The sequence below is a fragment of the Phragmites australis genome, chromosome 12, assembly GCF_958298935.1.
Source record: "Phragmites australis chromosome 12, lpPhrAust1.1, whole genome shotgun sequence".
Lineage (NCBI taxonomy): Eukaryota > Viridiplantae > Streptophyta > Magnoliopsida > Poales > Poaceae > Phragmites > Phragmites australis.
In genome coordinates, this window is record NC_084932.1 from 27,268,552 (window position 1) to 27,273,994 (window position 5,443).

The window sequence follows — 5,443 nt, forward strand, 5'->3', positions numbered from 1 at the left end:
TCATCACCGGCTGGACGATGTTCCTCCAAGTGAAACAGCCTGGAGCTGGACGGCGAGGGCAGGTTCCAGCGCGGTAGCCGAGCACAATTTAGCTTTCAATCCCCTTGACTCCTTATAGATCTGAGCTATTGGAATATACTTAGTCTATAAACTTTGTGGATTGAGATTCAGGAGATTTTGGATAATTTTTTATGAGGATCAAATGTATTTTTGTCTTGAGACTTTACTTCTTGATGGGGAAACTTTGTGAATTAAGATGAGTCGATTTGAGCATGGCGGCAGAGACAGGAGCACGACGGCGGTGGCGACGACAAGAGCAGCAGCCGAGCTAGCTCTTTTATTTTTTTTGGCTCAGGAACATTTTTTAGTGTCAGTTGGAGGCACAATCCGACACTAAAAAGAACTTTCAGTGCCGGTTCTAGCCCGGTACTGATAGTTTTTTACTATCAATACCGAGTAAAGAGTGCCGGTAGAAAAATCGATACTGAAATCATTTTTTAAAGTAACTACTATAAATTGGCACCAGAGGAAGAAATTATGAGTATTTGAAGTAACTACTATAAATTAATATAGCAAGGTAAGTCATCTCTCTGGTATGTAAGAAGACGTTGTCTGAAAGCGACATGTGCTTGTCTTCTACAAGAAATTCTTCTTAATGACATGGTTGTTTTCATGCGGATCAAACATCGTGCAATAGCTATCTATACGTACCCTACCCGGCACGCGGGCTGCACGCGGGCTGCACGCGGCTGTACTCGCGGGTTCTGCTCTGCCCTCCACGTACAAGGTGGGTTACTGTGACAGGACGCCTACGTTCCAAACTTGTAGAAAAGATTCCTCTCCCGTTTCCTGTTCACTCATCTCTTCTAGGATATCATCGCTTTGACACCTCCGTGTCCCTGTACAGAACCACTATGTGTATGCAGTCCTTTTTCGACTTAACTGCGAAGTCCTATCACACGGATAGTTTCCGCGGTGGCTATAGACTTCACTGCTTTGCCACATGTTCCAAGTCTTCTTGCGCGTCTAATTGTCTTATCACCCTCAGTTTCCGAGGTGTCCCTCTCACAAAGTCTTATATAGGGTCACAGCCGGTAGAATTGTTTCACAAACTGTTTCTTTTATGGTGTTGTGTTGATTCCTGGTGCGACTTCCTTACTACAACCCTACAACTAGCTCCAACTCCTCCAGGTTGTGATTTCCTCTACGCTCGCACTACAAGATTGAATGATTGATTATATATATGCACATGTACTAATATATATATCAATTTCTCTTACTTTCCGGGCATGCAGGATAATCGATCTACATATTGTTTTGATCGATCCTAATGGCAGAGATGGTGAGTTCCGCAGTGGTCCAGGAGGCAGTTAGCCAAGTCCTATCTAGCATAAGGGACAAGTACGAGGGGAAGTCAAATGCAAAGGAGCACATGGAGAGGATGGAGATGGCGCACATCAAGCTGGAGGCCGCCCTCGAGACATCCGACAAGTGGAACGTCACAAGCGCGCCATTGCTGCGTTGGCGGAGCAAGCTCAAGCGCGCTGTGCAGGAGTGCGACGACACACTGCGGAGGTGCAAGCCGCGCTCTCAGGGAGAAGCGGAAGGGACGGAGCACGGGGTAAGGAGCTCCACCTTTCCTAAACGGATTGCTCACACTGCCAAGTCGTTCGTTTCCTCCATCTTTAATCGCGGCGACGACGAGCTGAGCGGATCCACCGTTCGGCGATTCGAGTGGTTCGCAGACGGTGCTAGCGAGTTTTTGAGATATGTGGAGCTTGGTGGCACACCACGCCAATACATGTTCTTCGACCCTCTTGTGCGCCATCTTCTCGCAGGCAAAGGAACAAAGTATAGCTTTGTTCGCGGGGACCAACACCTCTCGTTTTTGCTCGGGCCCTTCAGTCCTCCCGAGCATGGGATAGAGGGTAGGCTGAAATTTTTCTTCGAAGATGGTAATGCGCCAGAGAATAATTTCCTTCTTGGTCTTCACTTTAGACTTTCCGAGAGTACCGACATAGTTGGGGTTGTAGTCAGATGCCTGCAGCTGTTTACACCTCACTTGAGGTCCACTTCTGAGACTGTGAAGACAAAGCTCATCCAGCTACCAACGCAAGACTTCTACTGGGCGCCATATATTGATTCAAGCCTTAAGAAACACTGGAACAATCATCACAACATATTGTGTAAATGGTTTCGGCCAGATCCGCTTTGTTGCCAGCAACATGATCATCGGCACATGCAGAGCTACGCCGGTAGCAACACAAGCTCATCATCAGAATCATTTCCAAGTGATATATACTTGGAACCAGTTACCGAAGTGTTTTTGCTGGGCCACGTCCCACTGTCACCTGGGTACAACAAACAGAGGGCGGTCGTCGACGGCGAAACATGCCCGGTGAGAGATGTTCCATACCTGAAACTGGGAGGACTCTTCTCGCCCCATGCTTCTGCTGAAGATTTGTTGCCTGCAGTTGGGGGTTCAGCGACAGAGATGCTCAACGGGGAGGCCGCGCAACGTGGCTTGTATGCAAACATTTCCTTTGAACAGCTGGGCGAGATCATGCTACCCAAGGCGGTAGATTGCCTTTGCCGGAATGCGGGAGCGACCTCGTATCAGATGCTGTGGAAGTCCAAGCACGGCGGCGCATACCTTCGGGTCCAGAAGACCGCATGCCGAGCAACCAGTCGGAAAGGTAGGGGACGAAACCATCTGAAACGGTGGGGCATGGGAGTGCGCCGAGGAATCGCTGAGTTCCTCGGCTCGTGGGTTGCGCACGCGCCTGCCCAGCTGCAGGGCTCAATCGCAGACTGGATAAAAGAAGAATCAGTAATGCAGTTAGCACTTGATTACAAGTAGTTAGTCTATCAACCTGTGCACCTACACGGCTAGCCATTTCAGCAGACCGTGTGTGTTAAAATAGTCTGTCTGGTTGTTTGTTTGTTGACAGATTTTTGTTTCAAAATCTGTCATTTTTTTTCCAATTATATAGCGTCACATGGAGAATTCGAATGATTTTGTGAACCAAATATATCAGATTTCTCTAGACCGGATTCAATAATCTTAACGGATCGGCCCACAAATTATAAAACAAATTCACAAACTAATATGCAGATAGGGCTCACACAACACAGATAGATAAAACTGTCCTATATACAGGAAAAACCACACAAAAAAATGCCCGCATAAACATAGCAAACGAGTATAAAAAAAGCCCATATCAAAAAAAGAAAAAAACCCAAAAAAATACTCTCAAGATCAAGTGTAATTTGATTATATTTGATTTATCCCATAATTTCTGATTCTTGCAGTCAAAACATGGACAATATATTTTCTTTGTCTTCTTAGTCAAAGCGTCCTTCTCGGCGGCTTCAATAAAAATAGAGAGTACTTTGATATATATTTCTTTATATCTTGGCGCATCGTATATCCATGCTCTTTCCATCTTTAACTTCAACCATAAAATTAGATACATTAATTAATTAATTTGAAAGTAAGAATAAAAAAGATTTTTTTAGAAAAAGAAAAATGGGCATGTTATGATTATAATATGTCTGCACAATTGAATCTACATTGGCGCAAATTTATGGCTCAAAATAATATGAATTCATTATTCTCTCTCCCTCTCCCTCTCCCTAGAGATCTAGATCTAGAGAGAAAAAAAATCCCATTCATGATAAAACCTCCTAAAGCTAAAAAACTTCAAATTCTAGCTATATTTTTGAAATATAATGCTAGAATCACGTGAATCTATACAATTGAATCAATATTAGTAATAAATTTTAGCTAATTTGATGATCTAAATGGCAAGAATCATGAGCATCTCTAGATCACAACTAAACCCTAATTAAGCCTTAAATCTAAATCTAAACTTAAAAAAAATACTAGTTAGGGATGAGATATCCTTACCTTAGATGGCCCCTCCAAAGAATTAAAAATAAAACCCTCCCCCTTTACTTTCCAAATCCACCGCCATCTTAAGTTCTACTGTTCGAACAGTAGAGCTCTCTGTCTGAGCGAAGCTACCCGATTGAATGCACTATTTATGGAGCTATTTTCATATACGGTTCCTTATGTGAATCGCTTGTAAAAATGAAGCTATTTTCACATGTGGTTCACATAAGAAGTCATCTGAGAAAATTATTTTTTACAGACAGTCTACAACTGCACGGGGCCGCAGCCACTTACTATAAATTAATAATTATTGAGAAATTAATATAGCAAGGTAAGTCATCTTTCTGGTATGTAAGAAGATGTTGTCTGAAAGCGACATGTGCTTGTCTTCTACTATAAACTTTTCTTAGTGACATGTTGTTTCCATGCGGATCAAACATCGTGCAATAGCTATCTATACGTACCGTACCCGGCACACTGCTGCACGCGGGCTGCACGCGGCTGTACTCGCGGGTTCTGCTCTGCCCTCCACGTACACGGTGGGTTACTGTGACAGGACGCCTACGTTCCAAACTTGTAGAAAAGATTCCTCTCCCGTTTCCTGTTCACTCATCTCTTCTAGGATATCATCGCTTTGACACCTCCGTGTCCCTGTACAGAACGACTATGTGCATGCAGTCCTTTTTCGACTTAACTGCGAAGTCCTATCACACGGATAATTTCCGCGGTTGCTATAGACTTCACTGCTTTGTCACATGTTCCAAGTCCTCTTACGTGTCTAATTGTCGATCACCCTCAGTTTCTGAGTGTCCCTCTCACAAAGTCTTATATATGGTCACAGCCGGTAGAATTGTTTCACAAACTCTTTCTTGTATGGTGTTGTGTTGATTCAAAGTTTTTCACTAAACAACGTATGATTTATAGGAGATAGCAAGAGTGAGCATATAGAGTACTCAGCAAATGTGAAAAAGTAATGACATATAGTCTTATACCAAAAATAGGCTAATGCATAGTGTATTTGCATAAACGCGAGTAAGAAAAACACATTTGAACTCAAAAGCAATAAACATTTATTAAGTAAATGTAACCTAAATAGTTTATCACCTAGCATACAAGACTCCCCACCTTACATACCATAATCGTCTAGTACTCCATGTACTATTACCAAAACCACAACCACTTGGTACTCCCTGTACCAGAATTATAACCACAACCAAACCTATAACCACAACCAACTAATCATAACCGCGAGCACGGCTGTTATGACAGTTTTACACTCTGCAGAGGTTGTCCAGCTTTCCCCACGAGTCAGTGAATTCCATGTTACCGTGTTCGTGAAACACTTAACACACGCCAGTGGTGTGCCGCCAAGAATCACTGAATGACATTTGTCACTAACCAGAGACTAATCAAGTATGTGTCTGTCCACTAGGTCTCACCGTCAGGCTTTACGCAAGCTAAACTCCTACCCAGAAGCCTCCTTTTGTGCTAACACAACACATACTGGATAGACTCTAATTAGTATGTCACGTCTTACCCATATCAGTC

The 5,443-nt window shown here is 43.4% G+C and overlaps 1 protein-coding gene across 1 annotated transcript; it reads left to right on the plus strand.

The window, feature by feature from the left end:
- Nucleotides 1-1,027: 1,027 nt before the first annotated feature.
- On the plus strand, nt 1,028-3,016 carry LOC133887075 (uncharacterized). The gene is made up of 2 exons (XM_062326985.1): nt 1,028-1,191; nt 1,296-3,016. Exon 2 carries the CDS (start codon nt 1,331-1,333, stop codon nt 2,858-2,860), a length of 1,530 nt encoding a protein of 509 aa, XP_062182969.1. The 5' UTR covers nt 1,028-1,191; nt 1,296-1,330; the 3' UTR covers nt 2,861-3,016.
- Nucleotides 3,017-5,443: the final 2,427 nt, after the last annotated feature.

Coding starts and splice junctions, on each gene's coding strand:
- LOC133887075 (XM_062326985.1), top strand. CDS start 1,331: ATGGCAGAGATGGTGAGTTCCGCAGTGGTCCAGGAGGCAGTTAGCCAA.